Below are 18991 nucleotides of genomic sequence, written 5' to 3'. Positions count from 1 at the left end.
TTGAGGTAATTGAGGTAATATGTACATGTAGGTAGGGGTGAAGTGACTATACATAGATAATAAACAGGTTAGTTGAGGTAATTGAGGTAATATGTACATGTAGGTAGGGGTGAAGTGACTATACATAGATAATAAACAGGTTAGTTGAGGTAATTGAGGTAATATGTACATGTAGGTAGGGGTGAAGTGACTATACATAGATAATAAACAGGTTAGTTGAGGTAATTGAGGTAATATGTACATGTAGGTAGGGGTGAACTGACTATACATAGATAATAAACAGGTTAGTTGAGGTAATTAAGGTAATATGTACATGTAGGTAGGGGTGAAGTGACTATACATAGATAATAAACAGGTTAGTTGAGGTAATTGAGGTAATATGTACATGTAGGTCGGGGTGAAGTGACTATACATAGATAATAAACAGGTTAGTTGAGGTAATTGAGGTAATATGTACATGTAGGTAGGGGTGAAGTGACTATACATAGATAATAAACAGGTTAGTTGAGGTAATTGAGGTAATATGTACATGTAGGTAGGGGTGAAGTGACTATACATAGATAATAAACAGGTTAGTTGAGGTAATTGAGGTAATATGTACATGTAGGTAGGGGTGAAGTGACTATACATAGATAATAAACAGGTTCGTTGAGGTAATTGAGGTAATATGTACATGTAGGTCGGGGTGAAGTGACTATACATAGATAATAAACAGTGGTAGCAGCAGTGTAAAAAAGGTGGTCAATGCAAATAGTCCAGGTGGCCATTTGATTAACGTTTCATCAGTCTTATGGGTTGGGGGTAGAAGCTGTTAAAGAGCCTCTTGGACCTAGACTTGGCGGTCCGGTACCGCTTGCCGTGCGGTAGCAGAGAGAACAGTCTATGACTTGGGTGGCTGGAGTCTTTGACAATTTTTAGGGTCTTCCTCTGACCCCGCCTGGTATAGAGGTCCTGGATGGCAGAAAGCTTGGTCCCGGTGATGTACTGGGCCGTACGTACTACCCTCTGTAGTGCCTTGCGGTCGGATGCCGAGCAGTTGCCATACCAGACAGTGATGCAACCAGTGCTCTCGATGGTGCAGCTGTAAAACCTTTTGAGGATCTGAGGACCCATGACAAATCTTTTCAGTCTCCTGAGGGGGAATAGGTGTTGTCGTGCCCGCTTCACGACTGTGCTTGGACTATGTTAGTTTGTTGGTGATGTGGACGCCAGGGAACATGAACCTCTCAACCTGCTCCACTACAGCCCCGTCGATGAGAACGGGGGCGTGTTTGGCCCTCCTTTTCCTGTAGTCCACGATCAGCTCCTTTGTCTTGCTCACATTGAGGGAGAGGTTGTGTGTGCGTGCGTGCGTGAGTGAGTGAGTGTGTGCGTGCATGAGTGAGTGAGTGAGTGAGGGAGAGAGTACCAACCTGAGAAGGAGAGGTATTTCTGTTTTGCGGTGGAGGAGTCGTAGAACTTGAGAATGTCCAGAACAGCCTGAGGATTCTGCTTCTGCTCCGATTTACTGATGTTAGATGTCTGGAGCAGGTTGGACCACTGCTCCGGCATGCCCTACACACACACACACAAATTATTACTCAAACACACATACCCTACACACACACACAAAAATTATTACTCAAACACACATACCCTACACACACCCACAGATTATTACTCAAACACACACACACAAATTATTACTCAAACACACATACCCTACACACACCCACAGATTATTACTCAAACACACACACACACACACAAATTATTACTCAAACACACATACCCTACACACACACACACAGATTATTACTCAAACACACACACACAAATTATTACTCAAACACACATACCCTACACACACCCACAGATTATTACTCAAACACACATAACCTACACACACACACAGCATATTACTCAAACACACATACACACACACATATACGCCACAGACACACACACCCACAGATGAATGGTTAAACACACACACTAAGAGAAACAAAGACAGACTCACTGTGAACTCTCCTGTGACGGCGTCGAAGCCCACATGGATGGTGTGTTCAAAGTCTGACGGAGAGGAGATCTCTGGTCTGTTGTCCTTATCACGATCCTTCTTCCTGCCTCCTGACACACACACACACACACACACACACACACACACACACACACAAACTCTAGAATTAATATACACACTCCTTAACACAGCTGTGTGGTTCTGTGTATGTGAGTGTGTGTATGTTTGTGCTTGTGTCTGTGTGGCATCATCATCGGCATCGGTCGACAGCCATAAGCAAGTGTGTGTGTGTGTACCTTTCTCGGAGGCGAACATGGAGATGATTTTATTTCGTTTCTGTTTCTCCTCAGGAACAGAGGGGAGGGACCGAGAGTTGTAGTTGCCCGACACGGAGTCCTTGGCTCCGCCTCCTTGGCTGTTCATTCTGACAGGGGGGGCGGGGGGCTTGTCTTCACACACACCGCTGTCACACATCTACACACACACACACACCTGGAGAGGGAGAGAGACACACACAGCTGTCAAGAGAAAAAGAGAGACCTCTATCATGCCTTGACACACCGACACAAAGTGAGAAGGTGTGTGTTTGGCGTGTGTGTGTCCGTGTGTCTGCGTGTAAGAGGGAACCAAGAGTGGATGAGGAAGGTACATGTTATGTGTGGTTTCCTGGTGTGTGTGTGTGTGTGTGTGTGTGTGTGTGTGTGTGTGTGTGTGTGTGTGTGTGTGTGTGTGTGTGTGTGTGTAATGCATTGCAGAGCAGAAGGATGTTTTCGGCTCCAAATAAGGTAAAAGCTCCCGTCTGACACCTTTTCACCTGCACACCACAACCTCTTCCTTTCTCAGAGAAAAACGCGACAGAGTTCCCCTTCAAAGGTATAAGGCACAGTGACATCATCACCATCAACAGGAAATAGCCTACATCTAGCTCACAGAGCTTTCATCACGTCCTGTCTCTGACCCTGCTGTGTGTGTGTTTCCATCCGTCCAGGACAACTACCTTTCGATTTCCAATGTTTTTCTCTCCCCTCCACTAAAAGGACACAGTCAACATTCCACACTGTCGGAAAGACACGCTAGCCTCCTTCTCCCTCTGTCTACAGCTTTGTATCCCCGATCAGACAGCATCCAGACATCAACAACTACATTAGCTGTCCCCAGCCTCTCCTCGTTTCCTCACCCCTCTCCCTCCTACTTACCCTTTCTGTCCTCCTCCCCTGTGCTTTTCAGAAGAGTAGGTCAACAACAGCTTTACTTTAGCTTGTAATATCCGAGTGTGTACCTTATTACTCTCTCGGTCCCTGTCTCTCTCGGTCCCTGTCTCTCTCGGTCCCTGTCTCTCTCGGTCCCTGTCTCTCTCGGTCCCTGTCTCTCTCGGTCCCTGTCTCTCTCGGTCCCTGTCTCTCTCGGTCCCTGTCTCTCTCAGTCCCTGTCTCTCTCAGTCCCTGTCTCTCTCAGTCCTTGTCCCTGTCTATCTTGGTCTCTTTCTTTCTCTTTCCCCCCTCTCTTTATTCCTCTCTCTCTCTCTCCAGGACATGTTATAACAGGCAGTCTCATTCCACAGCGGTCTCAGACACAGCCAGTTCTATCATGCCCAGCAGTTCTTGCTCATCTCCATGGTTACGCCCTGCTCCAGCCCTGCACAGCCTAGCCTAGTAACGTGTAAGGCAGTGTGTGTTTGTGTGTGTGTGTGTGTGTGTGTGTGTGTGTGTGTGTGTGTGTGTCAGGATAATAATGGGTGCTATCCAGGCTGGGACTCGTTCCCTAGGAATTCCATAGCTCCAGGCCTGGGATTGGGCAAATCAGAGGCAGAGGCACTTCCCTTAGGCCACAGAAACAAATGAATATCAACATCATGTCCTCTGATAGGCTGCAGGGAATTATCACCATATTGCTTCGTCCCAGCCAATCTAATGTTTTTATATCCATAAGGGGGAGTGAACAAAAGCACACTTTGAACAAGTGCAGACTTCCAGGATAGGAGAGGGAATCTGAACCCACCCTCTGTTTATACATTGTAGGTCTACTCTCTCCGATACATTCTGCTCTCTCCGTTACATTCTGCTCTCTCCATTACATTCTGCTCTCTCCGTTACATTCTGCTCTCTCCGTTACATTCTACTCTCTCCGTTACATTCTGCTCTCTCCGTTACATTCAGTTCTCTCCGTTACATTCTGATCTCTCCGTTACATTCTGCTCTCTCCGTTACATTCTGCTCTCTCCATTACATTCTGCTCTCTCCGTTACATTCTGCTCTCTCCGTTACATTCTGCTCTCTCCGTTACATTCTGCTCTCTCCGTTACATTCAGTTCTCTCCGTTACATTCTGCTCTCTCCGTTACATTCTGCTCTCTCCGTTACATTCTGCTCTCTCCGTTACATTCTGCTCTCTCCGTTACATTCTGCTCTCTCCGTTACATTCTGCTCTCTCCGTTACATTCTGCTCTCTCCTCTTTGTTTCTAGGGGAAACCCACTTCCTCATCCTGGAACTCCTAAAGGCCCTGATGGTCACAAGGGCCAAACTGACTAATCAGACAGAAGCAGGAAGCAAACATAGTCAACGTTGTTTACAGGAAGTAGAGTGAAACAGCCTTTAGTGTTCAACGTCTATAAAAGGAAATAGCTGACTGCACAGAACACACACACAGACGCCTCCATGCCATGCTACACAGAGTAGACAATCCATTCATCCTGTATTCATTCATTCCAGCACACATCACACCTCAGAACACATGTCAGAATTCATCTTACAATGGTAAGCTAAATGTGATGCACACAGAGAGTGGCAGGCTATATGTGATGCACACAGACAGTGGCATTCTACATGTGATGCACACAGAGAGTGGCAGGCTACATGTGATGCACACAGAGAGTGGCAGGCTACATGTGATGCACACAGACAGTGGCAGGCTACATGTGATGCACATGCAGTGGCAGGCTACATGTGATGCACACAGACAGTGGCAGGCTACATGTGATGCACACAGACAGTGGTACTGTAGGCTTACTGAAATAATACAAATAAGAAGAACTACAGTTGGATAACAACGTTAGTTGAGTTAGTAGCTGCCAAAACCCCATACATCCATCTACTAACTGGTAATCAGTTGCCTTGGGCTTTGTACAGTACTGTAATAACAGATGTATGTGAATGGTTGCAATATTCTACTAGGTTTTTAATAATATGTTTATAGCCAGGCTATATAATAGGTGGGTGTGATATCTCCACTATAATAATCTAATAATAGGTTTATAGCCAGGCTATATAATAGGTGGGTGTGATATCTCCACTATAATAATCTAATAATAGGTTTATAGCCAGGCTATATAATAGGTGGGTGTGATATCTCCACTATAAAAGTAGCTATATGGATGGGAGGCTGGGTGTAATATGTCCACTAGGCCTTAATGATAGGGTTACAGCCAGGGTATGATAGGTGGGTGTATGTCCACTATAAAAAATACGTTTCACAGCTAGGCCTATGAGAATGGGTGCACTATATGCACTGTAATAAAAGGTTTATAACCATGTGAAATGCAATATTATGTTACGTTCACTAGTGATTATCAGTAACTATCTAACAGAAGTCCAGTAGTACGGCTAGTTTAAGCAGATAGCTGGATAGCCTAGCCATGTTGTAATGTGCGCCTTTTACTCACCAGTAAGCTTAACTAGGAAGCAATATCTCGTCTCATGTAAAACTCCTGAAACCCCGCCCCTCCTCCTCTCTTTGTCTCCGCGGTACACCGATCTGGCGCTGTGATTTACTTAAGATTTGAGCTAATAGACTGTAGTCAGTTTAGCTAATAAACAGTTTTCACTTGTTTAGCTGTCCTCTTCTGGAATTGGGCTCCGAGGACCGGAGAAAAGCCAGGATGACAGGGCGGAAACGGAACGAACCACAGACCAAGCCCAGACAGAACGGTACGCTCGATTTAGTTTCCGCGCCGGGTGAGCGGGGTTTTAAACCGTGTGTTCGGTAGCTTGTCTCTGTCTGTACATTGATTTAGAAGATGTTCTGTTTTCACTTGTTTAGCTGTCTTCTTCTGAAATTGGGCCCGAAGACCGGAGAAAAGCCAGGATGACAGGGCGGAAACGGAACGAACCACAGACCAAGCCCAGACAGAACGGTACACTCGATTTAGTTTCCACGCCGGCGCGCCGGGTGGGCGGGTTTTTAAAACAGTGTGGTGGTGGCCTTTCTCTGTCTGTACATTGATTTAGAAAATGTTCTTTGCATTTTTCTGGCAATTTCCTATAAGAGCTTTAGAGCATCGAAATACACATATCCAATCTAAAGACAACGTTTGAGTTAAACTTGTTGCTACCATTTCTTTATATCTAAAGTGCCAACAACATTCATAAAGCTAAACAGAGTAGGCCTGGGTCGAAAATAGTTGTATTTTGTAGTTCAGTAGAAAATAAAAACGTTTTAGATACTCTAGGTAGTCTAATATAGTTTATATAGAGTTTAAACTAAAAGCCAACTATATTGAACAACAATATAAATGTAAAATGTAACATGTAAAGTGTTGGTTCCATGTTTCATGAGCTGAAATAAAAGATCCTAGAAATGTTCCATCCGCACAAAAAGCTTATTTCGCTCATTTTTACACAAATTTGTTTACATCCCTGTTAGTGAGCATTTCTTATTTGCCAAGATAATCCATCCACCTGGCAGGTGTGAGTCAGTGTCAGTGTGTTGGCAGCAGCCACTCAGTGTTAGTGGTGGCTGTTTAACAGTCTGATGGCCTTGAGATAGAAGCTGTTTTTCAGTCTCTCGGTCCCAGCTTTGATGCACCTGTACTGACCTCGCCTTCTGGATGATAGCGGGGTGAACAGGCAGTGGCTCGGGTGGTTGATGTCCTTGATGATCTTTATGGCCTTCCTGTGACATCGGGTGGTGTAGGTGTCCTGGAGGGCAGGTAGTTTGCCCCCGGTGATGCGTTGTGCAGACCTCACTACCCTCTGGAGAGCCTTACGGTTGAGGGCGGTGCAGTTGCCATACCAGGCGGTGATACAACCCGCCAGGATGCTCTCGATTGTGCATCTGTAGAAGTTTGTGAGTGCTTTTGGTGACAAGCCGAATTTCTTCAGCCTCCTGAGGTTGAAGAGGCGCTGCTGCGCCTTCTTCACGATGCTGTCTGTGTGAGTGGACCAATTCAGTTTGTCTGTGATGTGTATGCCGAGGAACTTAAAACTTGCTACCCTCTCCACTACTGTTCCATCGATGTGGATAGGGGGGTGTTCCCTCTGCTGTTTCCTGAAGTCCACAATCATCTCCTTAGTTTTGTTGACGTTGAGTGTGAGGTTATTTTCCTGACACCACACTCCGAGGGCCCTCACCTCCTCCCTGTAGGCCGTCTCGTCGTTGTTGGTAATCAAGCCTACCATTGTTGTGTCGTCCGCAAACTTGATGATTGAGTTGGAGGCGTGCGTGGCCACGCAGTCGTGGGTGAACAGGGAGTACAGGAGAGGGCTCAGAACGCACCCTTGTGGGGCCCCAGTGTTGAGCCACAGAATATGGCTGCCTAAATGTCTTCTGTCTTTGTGTCAATGCACCAGATAGGACTGTTGTCAGTTTTCACATTTGTTGTTTTGTATTTTGTAGTGTTCTCGTTTATCGTCTATATTAAACATGTTGAACACTAACCACGCTGCATTTTGGTCCTCCTCTCCTTCAACGGAAGAAAACCGTTACAGTAATAGAGCCCTTTTGTGTGGAAAAACCCGTTCTGATCGGCTGGGCCTGGCTCCCCAATGGGTGGACCTGGCTCCCAAGTGAGTGAGTCTATGCCCTCGCAGGCCGACCCATCGCTGCACCCTTGTCAAGTCATGTGAAATCCATAGATTAGGGACTCGTTTATTTATTTCTATCGATTGATTTCCTTATATGAACTGTGACTCAGTCAAATTTCTGAAATTGATGAGTTTAGATCTTTGTTCAGTATATTTTCTTTAATAATGAAATACAGGTCTCAGAAAAATAAATAATATTTGAAAGTATTTTGACTAGGCCTACCTCTCAGAAAACCAAATAATATTTGAAGGTAGCCTATTTGAATATATGCAAGCGAAAACATGTTTTATTGACGGCTGCCAAATATTTGATGAATAGGCCAAAACTACAACAGTTTGAATTAGTTTAAGTACAGTGCCTTGCGAAAGTATTCGGCCCTCTTGAACTTTGCGACCTTTTGCCACATTTCAGGCTTCAAACATAAAGCTATAAAACTGTATTTTTTTGTGAAGAATCAACAACAAGTGGGACACAATCATGAAGTGGAACGACATTTATTGGATATTTCAAACTTTTTTAACAAATCAAAAACTGAAACATTGGGCGTGCAAAATTATTCAGCCCCCTTAAGTTAATACTTTGTAGCGCCACCTTTTGCTGCGATTACAGCTGTAAGTCGCTTGGGGTATGTCTCTATCAGTTTTGCACATCGAGAGACTGACATTTTTTCCCATTCCTCCTTGCAAAACAGCTCGAGCTCAGTGAGGTTGGATGGAGAGCATTTGTGAACAGCAGTTTTCAGTTCTTTCCACAGATTCTCAATTGGATTCAGGTCTGGACTTTGACTTGGCCATTCTAACACCTGGATATGTTTATTTTTGAGCCATTCCATTGTAGATTTTGCTTTATGTTTTGGATCATTGTCTTGTTGGAAGACAAATCTCCGTCCCAGTCTCAGGTCTTTTGCAGACTCCATCAGGTTTTCTTCCAGAATGGTCCTGTATTTGGCTCCATCCATCTTCCCATCAATTTTAACCATCTTCCCTGTCCCTGCTGAAGAAAAGCAGGCCCAAACCATGATGCTGCCACCACCATGTTTGACAGTGGGGATGGTGTGTTCAGGGTGATGAGCTGTGTTGCTTTTACGCCAAACATAACGTTTTGCATTGTTGCCAAAAAGTTCAATTTTGGTTTCATCTGACCAGAGCACCTTCTTCCACATGTTTGGTGTGTCTCCCAGGTGGCTTGTGGCAAACTTTAAACAACACTTTTTATGGATATCTTTAAGAAATGGCTTTCTTCTTGCCACTCTTCCATAAAGGCCAGATTTGTGCAATATGCAACTGATTGTTGTCCTATGGACAGAGTCTCCCACCTCGGCTGTAGATCTCTGCAGTTCATCCAGAGTGATCATGGGCCTCTTGGCTGCATCTCTGATCAGTCTTCTCCTTGTATGAGCTGAAAGTTTAGAGGGACGGCCAGGTCTTGGTAGATTCGCAGTGGTCTGATACTCCTTCCATTTCAATATTATCGCTTGCACAGTGCTCCTTGGGATGTTTAAAGCTTGGGAAATATTTTTGTATCCAAATCCGGCTTTAAACTTCTTCACAACAGTATCTCGGACCTGTCTGGTGTGTTCCTTGTTCTTCATGATGCTCTCTGCGCTTTTAATGGACCTCTGAGACTATCACAGTGCAGGTGCATTTATACGGAGACTTGATTACACACAGGTGGATTGTATTTATCATCATTAGTCATTTAGGTCAACATTGGATCATTCAGAGATCCTCACTGAACTTCTGGAGAGAGTTTGCTGCACTGAAAGTAAAGGGGCTGAATAATTTTGCACGCCCAATTTTTCAGTTTTTGATTTGTTAAAAAAGTTTGAAATATCCAATAAATGTCGTTCCACTTCATGATTGTGTCCCACTTGTTGTTGATTCTTCACAAAAAAATACAGTTTTATATCTTTATGTTTGAAGCCTGAAATGTGTCAAAAGGTCACAAAGTTCAAGGGGGCTGAATACTTTCGCAAGGCACTGTATATGATCATAAATCAAGTAAAATGTTATTGGTTGCATGCACATACAGTATTTAGCAGATGTTATTGCATATGGTGCTAAATGCTTGTTTTCCTATCTCCAACAGTGCAGTAATATCTAACAATAAACAACTAAACACTGTTAATGTAATTTAATTATGCCAATGTGCTTTCATTAATTGAAAACCCTTAATCTATTTTATGAGAATTTGTAAGATTCTTGTTTGCAAAAAATAGACGCAGATCAGTCTTTCAATAATAGGTAACATAATTTATTCTCGGAGCGCGCTGCCACTTAACCACGTTTATATACAGTTTATATACAGATCATGACGTCATTTCATTGCTTTAACAGAATCCCCTCCTCTCGACCGGAACAAAGTGAGGTGAAAAGTTTGTTCTAACTTACTAACACACTCCCAGGTAACTTTTGACCCCTCAACATTATCAATCACCACTGAGCTGACAGTTCTAATTAACAGAAAACTTAGGAATGCACTCACTGTCTTATCTAAAAACCACAGAGCTAAGTTTCTGTAGGGTCAACCATAGGTTAACGACCTTATGTGTTTTCACAGTCCACAACCCATTAGTTTCTTCCTAGTTGAAATGGTGTTCATTAACTTTAATTACTCCTTGTCCGTGTCTCACAATCCCTTCTTATGAACTCATATTGTTAATCAGATATAATAAAACAGAGTATAAGTTTTACTTAGTTACAGTTCCATTTAAAATGATTTGTTCAGTCATTTAATCATAATTTTACCAATCCACCCTAAAAATGACTTAACAACTCATACCATCATTAAACACTACATGGAAATATCAATGATATACTAGAAGAAGACAATCAATACATGTACTGATTAATAATTTTGCACGCCCAATTTTTCAGTTTTTGATTTGTTAAAAAAGTTTGAAATATCCAATAAATGTCGTTCCACTTCATAATTGTGTCCCACTTGTTGTTGATTCTTCACAAAAAAAATACAGTTTTATATCTTTATGTTTGAAGCCTGAAATGTGGCAAAAGGTCGCAAAGTTCAAGGGGGCCGAATACTTTCGCAAGGCACTGTATGTACATAATCAACTTCAATGACTGTTCTAACCTACATCAGAATCTTAATTCTACTTATCAGGATTTTCTGTTAATCTTCATGAAAAAACAGTCTATATATTGAAACAAGAAAACATCTACATTTCCTAAACATCAAATATGGTCTCCCCGCGAGTGAAAGGATCCGGATACTTCTATTACGTCCAAGCCATATATTTTATATTCCACTGGTCAGAGCTTAGGATTGGTCCATATATCACCATCTGAAGTGTCATTGATTTCTCCAGAGTCCTGGAAATGAGAACTTTCACGCATGGAATCAAAACACATCCGCACAAAACTAACACAGTCACACAGGTGAAGGTAGCCCATAACACAGTAATCATAACATTTTTCCATCTTCCAAACATTGTGTCAACCCAATTAGTCAGAGAAGTATCCACCCCTGAGTTTACTGCCAACTCGTGAACTAGGGTGTGTAAACCAGACAAGGCCTTGGTCACTGATCCATCCAAAACCGTATCCTCGGAGTCCAAATGACCTCCATACACTCCCACCTGTTTCAGCCAGCAAACATCCAAGACTATTCTATTCTGCCAAACCATTCATTACATCTCTGATATAATTGGTGAAGCGCTGTGGATTTTTAATAGATATAATTGATCCAATACACATTCTCATTGAGAGTGGACCACCAAAAAAAAATACTTTCAGGATCTAATTTATAGCTTTGGATCTCATCTGCCCCTCGTGGAACCACAATATTATTAATACAAACTCTATCATCAAAAGACCCAGACGGAGTACTTCTTTTCTCCCGTTTAGTCAACATCATGTCATGGTGTTGAATGAGTGTGAAAGACATTCTCAAATGTACCAGTACACATACCCCTGTCCAATTAACCAGTAATACTCGGCCATCACGTCATTCCCCCACACAACCACCAGATGTGAGCCCTGGGCCTCCTTATCTTACTGAAATCCCCAGATATCAACCAGCCTGCCAAATCACTCATTGGTCGCATCAGAAGTAACATTATCTGTCCTATTGCAATACTGATTTTCCCCCACATATTTCCCAGAAGTACTATACTGAATCAAACAGTAAACAGGCTCCCTTTGCCTCTGTGAAAGGAGGAAGCTCAGATTTCAGAGGAACATGTGAATATAAATAGTGCAAATCCATACAACTTATTATCTGGCTTTCCTGCTTCCATGAATAGCTTTACTATACAGGCTGTTCCCTTAGGTGAATAATTCCATTTCTGAACTATCCACACCGGCTCTTGGCTCTGGACAACTCCACAGTCAGTATCTGCTTTGTCAGAGGGACTCTGCTTGTATTCAGCTGACTATAGAGAAATCAGCTGCTCTAACTTTTTCTACCTGGAATGCACTAGGTTATCAACGGAAACCCTTACTTTCACTACACTCCATCTCCTTCCATGCTGGGTATGCAGATTTATGTAGCCTTCTCACATGATGTGAGCTATAACTGGTTTTCATGAACTACACAGGGACTTGCATAGATGTCTTCCATAATAGCTGCTCTTAGTCCTGAACTGCCAAGGAGTCAGAGGCCCCACTTGGTCTACATAGAACTCCACTGAGACATCCTTCCCAATTCCACTCTCACTTCCTGTTTATCCAGATCAAGTGATCTCTTATGCTTGGTTAATACTAAATCCTCATTGTTTAACTATTTCAATATTACCCCCTTCTCGGTGTTCATGGTGTATCAGGAATATGGTCAGGAATTAGGTCCCCCAACCATACAGCTCAGGATGGACAGCTCACCTATAAAGCCCCACCCTCTTCCAGAAAACACATCATTAGCAAGAGTCAGACACATTTTCACTTATATGAACAAGAACAGTGATGGAATGACAGGTAAGGTAATCTTCATTTGAGAGATTGCCCCCAGAATTCTGTTAATTCCAGTTCTCCTCTCCAACTCTGTTATTGTTCGACAGTGTCAGTGTGTCTTACCCTCCCGCAGTGTGATATGAATCCGGGTAGTTCTTTCAGCTAGCTGCCACCAGGAGTCCTTGGTATGGTCCCCCCACCAGGCCTCAGGGAATGGATTGAGTGACTTCACCTGTAATTCACCTGTAGTGCATAAAATCTTGGACATACAGGTTTGGTTAACAAACAGTTTCTCATTTGTTCTATCTGATTATATCTTTAACTTCTATACCTACTTGTTAGCAACATTTTTTTTATTAGTTAATTATCCCGTAGGTCACATCCTATCCTAGAACACAATTTACCCATCCCCCCATACCTGGCTCTGCCCAGGTAACAACCTTGCCTACTCTAAACAATGACTTAGGTAAGATTAGTAAATTATCCTTATGTTTGACATCATCACGTAGGAGCGCCCCTTTCATTTTCCACATGTCCAATTCTCCCTTGGGCGTCCATTCATGTCAATCCTGTACCAATTCTCTGTCAAGTGTCTTATCTACTTTAAGAAGTATCTGTGCTACTTATATATTTTCATAAATATATATATTTACCGATTTAAACAGTAACCCTTTTCTCTCCTATCTCTCAAATACCACTAAGCGTCTCACTGTTTGACTTTATCTAAAATCATTGATTTTTAGAAAAAACATGTCTACGAGTGGCAATCTCTAAAGTCCTTACATTTCCTCAATCAATCTATCTTAATCCTAACAATAATCCTAAATCACCACAGATGTCCTATATTCCTGTTAAATGTAATACTATTTACAAAAACTCCTAATAGTTAAACAAAGCCAAAACAAATGCTAACCATATCAAAATCCTTCCCACACTAACAAGCTCTTTCCTTTCGGGATCCTCAGTATTCTATCTGACAATAACATGAATTTAATATATGTGGCATAGTGTGGAATACCTTATCACCCCTAAGAACTGAAACTTATTTTTCTATGTAATTCCCTGCCCTATTGGCTTAATATATCTCCTATCCAAACCTCAATGAATCTTATCTCCCCCTATTTATTCTTTAATGATAAATAGGATTTTTTCCTGTTGTAATACCAAATCAATAATAGCCAATTCAAAAACTTCACAGCTAATGTTGTAAAACAGAATCCTGAACCACTTTCTCATTTGCGGTTCAAACAATAATTCTAACCCAAAACCATTATAATTAATTTACCTTGAAACTAGTAACCCAAATGACCACAAATTCATTATACAAATGGCTCTCCCCTGAGGCTGATCAGACCCCAAAAGATAGCCATGATAAGGTCAATAGGTCATACCACCCTTTTATAGTCATGTTCCATACTACATTAGACATATTAAAGAACCCTTTATCCTTAAAATAAAAAAATTCACTTGTGTAATTAAAACTCATAAAATAAAAACTCATAAAGTTCCATATGTGAGCGTGCCTCTTTAAAATACCTTTGCACTAAAACAAATAGTCCTAACAAATGTTTTATGTGTATATATTTGCAAACTTTAATGAATAAACAAAACTTCCAGGCCTTTTTCAATTTGGTCGTTTATGGCCTCAATCTCACCCACTCTCCCCATGATTATAATCCCAGGAAACATCTAAAAGTGAGACACCTAAAACATAAATTTTCCCAGAAGAACACAACACGCCTAACTAGCATTCACTCTGCTACTTCCGATTCAGAAACTCAAAAGTGAACTATAAACTAAACCTAATGATAATTCCCCTTTACCTCAAATCATGAATCATTAGTTTTAAACAACATCAATGTATATGTTTACTTAAATGAACATGCTACCCTTAGATACAATTAACCTGATAACATTATTATCCAATGTATTACTTTTTCCCTCTGCCACAAATGTCGTACATTTCTCAGTGTAAGAAATCCGTCATTTAATCCCAGATATTTAATAAAAATGTGAACGTATTTTCCCATGGCTCCTTCAACTCACATATTGTAGATAACTTCCATCCGTCCCGGTATAAAGAATCCTACTCAAACACACCAGAACAAATGCTTAATTAAGTTAAATCAACTCCTAGAATAAACAATCATCAGTAACCAAATAAACAAACCACTTTTATCAGCAAAAAACTCACTACTATAATGCTTCAGATGACAATATTACTCAGAGACTCACGTTTACATCTCAATAAAACAAAACACCATCTGCATGTTCCTCAAGAAAAACCCAACTTGCTCCTGTTACAGATGTCTACGTATCAGGGGAAAAGCTCAAATAACCAAATTCAACCTAGCTAGTTTCCCAAAACAAATGCAATTATGTTTTACTATAGAGGTTGCTTTTCAACATTAATACCCTGACATTGTTCCACATAATGGAAACAGTGCTCAAATTCACTGGTGTTACATAAACAATCAAACCAGGAATCAATAACCATCAGAATCCATTATCACAATGTTTTACGATTCAGACATCTCCCTTTCTCATAGCATAATACAGCCCAAATAAACACCACAAATCAATGATGCCCACCTAGCGAATCAGCTGCTAGTTTTTAGCATCTTTCCTGACTATCCTGACGACTTACAAACTACTTTCAAAAATGTATTTTGAAATTTTTATCAACTTCTGAAAAGTGACTCAAAACAATAATGTACGCATTTTCCTTCTAAATGACACAAACAATTTTCTCCGTTACCCCCAGTCACGACATCATTTCCGTGGCGACAAAAGTGCCTTGCGAGTGATGTCATCAACAAGCGCTCAACCTCGACCCAATCCACAACGACTTTCAATGAATTGTAAATAATTGTTGGCTGTCTGCAGCAACAGTAGTACGGGTTCGATAAACCAAACCTAATTTATCACATCTGTTGAATCCTGAATTAGAATTTACAACATCAATCAACATCTCTCATCTCCCAATCCGCTAAATTTAGAAGAACATTTCGATGGGCACAAATCTATTGTAATTGTCTCTTCGTTATTATTTAGAATTCATTTGATTTAAGTTACTGTCTCGTCTTTGATTTAGCATTTTAATTATGACTCTATTCCCAATACATTATTCAAACAGATCATTTAGTCACTCTATTCCCAATACATTATTCAAACAGATCATTTAGTGAACAGACATCGTCTTGCATCAAAATTCGCTTTGTCCTTATTTTAAGTTGAATGAATTAGTCTTTCAATTTGAACCAAACAAACTATTTAAAACGTTCAGTTTATATCTTATACCAATACTAGTGACTACAACTTTCTCTGCAATACAATTAGTTGAATTACAACCAAAAACTCGGATTTTTTTAGTTAACGCCTCAGCTGGGAACCAAACCCTGGACTGCAGTTTGTAAGACTGCTACACTCACCACTATACCACCAACACAATGTAACTGACTGAGATTCTCCGCAAATAGACCCATTTTACAGTTGTCTGTACTTGTAACTCCAGCATCTGGAGAACAGAAAATAGCCCTAATTTAAAAACCCCAAGTTTTCCCTCAGTTAGGATTCTCCTTAATCTCGCTCTCCTCTATCAGAAATTAGGAATAGTGACTATCGTCACTCTTGATAAATTATTAGATCTCACACGTGAGCGAATTATCGTTCCTTCTTTAAACTTACTCCTCCTCCATGTCGGGCCAAAATAGGTGTTTCTCTTATCTCTTCCCTGCATTATTTCTCATCTCCCGTTAATTCCGGGACCTCTTTTGAAGATTTACTATACATGTTTGGGTGTATGGGTATGTATGTATGTATTTCTCCTGTCTGGAAACTTTATCTATAGATGACTTTTGATCGGACATTAAATTTCACCCGTATACAATTAAAAGGTCATTAGAAACTATTGTTCCTTGGGACTTTCAACGTTAATATCTCATATCTCACTACTCTAGAATTAGTTTCCCTCTCCACCCCTTAGATTTTAATTTCTTTCAGTATTGAATGTGTTCAGTTATTATGTTTGCCTAGAATTGCCCTGCCTTCTCACCAAGCCTAATTTATCCTCACCTGTTTTAATATATATATCTGCTACTTTTCATAGTCAGACTACTTATCCTTATCTCAGTACACTGGTCACGATGGCAACACCCATCCGTAGCACGCGCTCCAGCAGGTGTATCTCACTGATCATCCCTAAAGCCAACACCTCATTTGGCCGCCTTTCGTTCCAGTTCTCTGCTGCCTGTGACTGGAACGAATTGCAAAAATCGCTGAAGTTGGAGACTTTTATCTCCCTCACTCACCAACTTCAAACATCTGCTATCTGAGCAGTTAACCGATCGCTGCAGCTGTACATAGTCTATCGGTAAATAGCCCACCCATTTTTACCTACCTCACCCCCATACTGTTTTTATTTATTTACTTTTCTGCTCTTTTGCACACCAATATCTCTACCTGTACATGACCATCTGATCATTTATCACTCCAGTGTTATTAATCTGCAAAATTGTAACTATTCGCCTACCTCCTCATGCCTTTTTGCACACAATGTATATAGACTCCCCTTTTTTTTCTACTGTGTTATTGACTTGTTAATTGTTTACTTACTCCATGTGTAACTCTGTGTTGTCTGTTCACACTGCTATGCTTTATCTTGGCCAGGTCGCAGTTGCAAATGAGAAATTGTTCTCAACTAGCCTACCTGGTTAAATTAAGGTGAAAAAAATAAATAAAAAAAAATAAAAAATACTTCCCATATACAGATAGACTACTAGGTTAAAACTTTATTTAGGTATGTCTTTTGAATTAATGGCTATCCTATTTGTACAGGACGACCGTCCCATCTAACAATACGTACTATATCTCACCCTTAAAAAATCTTTCGGCTTGCAAGACCAAGATTTATTAAGTCCTAGTTTAGTTTTGGTAGTGCACCTTACCACGGGTCAGTTCAGACCCGTTTCCTTCCTATCGATTTTGGTTAAAACACAAAGTAGAAACCCATGGTATTTGTTCAGAATATTCAAGCACCTATCATTGATTAAATCCAAACTCCTTTAGCACATCCAATCAAAAATATCTTAAATAATTCCTCCCAAATTCGTGAATAAAGACTATTTACCTTCGTCCTGTAGACTGGGAAAAGTAATGCCGGTTCGATTCCGTCACCACCTCTGTCGCCCTTAGATCTTTATACCGGCCTGTTTTTTTTAAACCTCAATCCAGAGGCCAGGTCTTTAAATAACGAGTCAGACCCGTCTCCGTGCACGGCTTTCGGCTTTCCCTTCGGACGACAGAGGCAAGCTTGTGGAATCCATTCGAAGGACCAATTGTTAATGTAATTTAATTATGCCAATGTGCTTTCATTAATTGAAAACCCTTAATCTATTTTCTGAGAATTTGTAAGATTCTTGTTTGCATAATATAGATGCAGACCAGTATTTCAATAATTGGTAACAGAATTTATTCTCGGAGCGCGCTGCCACTTAACCACGAACAACAGTTTATATACAGATCATGACGTCATTTCATTGCTTTTACAGAATCCCCTCCTCTTGACCGGGACAAAGTGAGGTGAAAAGTTCATTCTAACTTACTAACACACTCCCAGGTAACTTTTGACCCCTCAACATTATCAATCACCACTGAGCTGACAGTTCTAATTAACAGAAAACTTAGGAATGCACTCACTGTCTTCTCTAAAAACCCCAGAGCTAAGTTTCTGTAGGGTCAACCATAGGCTAACGACCTTATCTGTTTTCACAGTCCACAACCCATTCGTTTCTTCCTAGTTGAAATGGTGTTCATTAACTTTAATTACTCCTTGTCCGTGTCTCACAATCCCTTCTTATGAACTCATATTGTTAATCAGATATAATAAAACAGAGTATAAGTTTTACTTAGTTACAGTTCATTTAAAATGATTTGTTCAGTCATTTAATCATACTTTTACCAACAACACACAAATCTAAAAGTAAAAGAATGGAAATAAGAAATATAGGTAAGATCAGGGATATTGCCTCTGCAAATTGAAACAGGTCAGTATTGTGGTGAAATGGAAGAGGAAAGACGATGTAACTACTGTGATCTTGAAGAAATAGAGAATGCAACTAATTTTATCCTCTATTGCTCTTTCTACCACGATATATGCTTTCTCTTATTCCAGAAAGCACACCAGCTATACTCTGGCATTATGTGGCTGAGCCATGAGGAGACAGACCACCAGACATACCCTGGCATTATGTGGCTGAGCCATGAGGAGACAGACCACCAGATATACCC

General features: G+C 41.0%; 1 protein-coding gene and 1 long non-coding RNA gene across 3 annotated transcripts in view; one reads left to right on the top strand and one right to left on the bottom strand.

Moving 5' to 3' along the window:
- Positions 1–6041, bottom strand: part of LOC110528896 (serine/threonine-protein kinase PAK 2) — a 15577-nt gene extending 9536 nt beyond the window's left edge. The window contains exons 1-4 of one of the 2 annotated variants that reach the window (XM_036982716.1): positions 5659–6041; positions 2296–2491; positions 2000–2109; positions 1413–1554 (exon numbers count right to left, since the gene is read on the bottom strand). In XM_036982716.1, the coding sequence (XP_036838611.1) occupies positions 1413–1554; positions 2000–2109; positions 2296–2473 (430 nt within the window). In that variant the 5' untranslated portion in view covers positions 2474–2491; positions 5659–6041. Of the gene's footprint in view, positions 1–1412; positions 1555–1999; positions 2110–2295; positions 2492–3195; positions 3466–5658 lie in introns of those variants that run through there. The other variant, XM_036982717.1, reaches the window with a different exon arrangement.
- Positions 5785–18991, top strand: LOC118965257. Its single transcript, XR_005052514.1, has 3 exons — positions 5785–5923; positions 6036–6129; positions 18876–18991. It is a non-coding gene; the product is annotated as an uncharacterized LOC118965257 (long non-coding RNA).

Source organism: Oncorhynchus mykiss, chromosome 7 (genome assembly GCF_013265735.2).
Source record: "Oncorhynchus mykiss isolate Arlee chromosome 7, USDA_OmykA_1.1, whole genome shotgun sequence".
NCBI classification, from domain to species: Eukaryota; Metazoa; Chordata; class Actinopteri; order Salmoniformes; family Salmonidae; genus Oncorhynchus; species Oncorhynchus mykiss.
Note: the sequence above shows the minus strand (reverse complement) of the source record. Positions and strands in the feature narration are given on the sequence as shown.